Consider the following 1,517-nt stretch of genomic DNA (forward strand, 5'->3'; position numbering starts at 1 on the left):
AAAAGAAGAAGATGGGAACAAAAATTGGGGTGCAGCATTGGCTTGGATTACAATGTAAGTTAAAATTCTGAATATCAAAGATGAGGAAAATGTATTTTAAAATAAAGTTTTTTGTGGGAAATTATAACTATGCATACAAAGTTGATTTATGAAAGCAAAACATCCATGATTTTAAGAACTGCAAGTAACAATGACGTAGCGTTTCGTTGAGTGGCAGAAAACTATCACGTTTCTTGACGTCACAAAGGTCGTGATGTAATTAATTAAGAATATTTTCTTTATTATGACGTCACAGTAGTATATCAGTAACAGCTTTGTTGTTAGATACAGCCATTAATACTCTGAAAATACCATGGGTCTCTTTCAGAGCTGTTTTGCAAGAAATAACAAAGTGGGTGTCGCAAAAGAAGAGATGGAGGCGTACGAGAAAGTACGGAAAACAATGGTTACAGAGGAAGTGACAGAAAAGAAAGGTGGTGTGGCCTTTGATCTTACATTTGTCTCTGAGGAAACTCCAAAGATGCCTCCACCCAGATTGCTTGAAAATAAAAAGGAGGATTTTGAGAAATGGAGAGGTAAGTAAATCTTGTTAATATAAATAAGAGTTGTTCATTTTCCTCAGAATCTCGGACTACCTAAAGATATGCATCATGTATTTAAGTCAGTTTAGCGGAAAGAAGTAAATTTGGGCAAATTTTTTTTTAAAGAAATCCATATCACTTTTCCAAGGTTAACCCTGTTTTAGAGATAAAGAACCCTTTTGAAAGAGAAAATAAAAATGGGGGTGGGGTGGGGGATAGGGTCAGAAAAGATTTCCAACTTTATTAATTTTTTGTTTAATATAAAAATAAATAATACATAAAACTGTTTGAAAATAATTGATACTCATTTCACTAATTGTTTCTGTTGTACAGAGTCTCAAGAGAAGGCACAGGCCGAAAAACAGGAACGGGCTCAACAGAACAGAGAGGAAGCCCGTATCCAGAAAGAGATCGATGTCGCCCACAAGGAGATGGAGAGGCTCGAGAAATACGTCAACCTTACTGCACAATAAATCTTATTTAAGCTCCCGATAATATTAATATAAACAATCTGGACAATTAATTTGAAATTTTAATTTGAAAACAATTGGAACCAAAGAGGGAACACCCGAGCTCTTTTGCTGCAAATCTTTCTTTTGGCTTTTAACGTTCTGATTTTCTTTCTTCTTTCGGCTCATGCATTTTGGGGAAGGGGGAGGGGGGTGGAATTTGAATTTCCAAAATGTTGGCCTCGGAGACAGATCTGAAGCGCTAGCATGGCGGACAAAATTGATTTTTTCAAAAACTTTCACGTCTTTCGGAACTTTCGGTCCTTTAAATACCCATTCCGTCAGTAATCAGGAATGGGTATTACCTTGGAACACCCATCCCGTCAGTGATCAGGGATGGGAGTTTCTCGTCCAAAAAATTCTAAATTGTAAATGAAACATCCATTTAGAGGTGTCCGAAAGCTCCGTTGTCCTCTCTTTTCAAAAT

The 1,517-nt window shown here is 36.5% G+C and overlaps 1 protein-coding gene across 1 annotated transcript; it reads left to right on the top strand.

Annotated features, from left to right (window-relative positions):
• The first annotated feature begins 352 nt into the window (after positions 1-352).
• LOC133188912 (uncharacterized) lies at positions 353-1,517 on the top strand. Its single transcript, XM_061324388.1, has 2 exons — positions 353-575; positions 915-1,517. The coding sequence occupies exons 1-2, from the start codon at positions 353-355 to the stop codon at positions 1,052-1,054; spliced, it is 363 nt and encodes a 120-aa protein (XP_061180372.1). The 3' UTR covers positions 1,055-1,517.

Source organism: Saccostrea echinata, unplaced genomic scaffold (genome assembly GCF_033153115.1).
Source record: "Saccostrea echinata isolate AGI-Se365-2 ecotype Australia unplaced genomic scaffold, CSIRO_AGI_Sech_v1 ptg000016l, whole genome shotgun sequence".
NCBI classification, from domain to species: domain Eukaryota; kingdom Metazoa; phylum Mollusca; class Bivalvia; order Ostreida; family Ostreidae; genus Saccostrea; species Saccostrea echinata.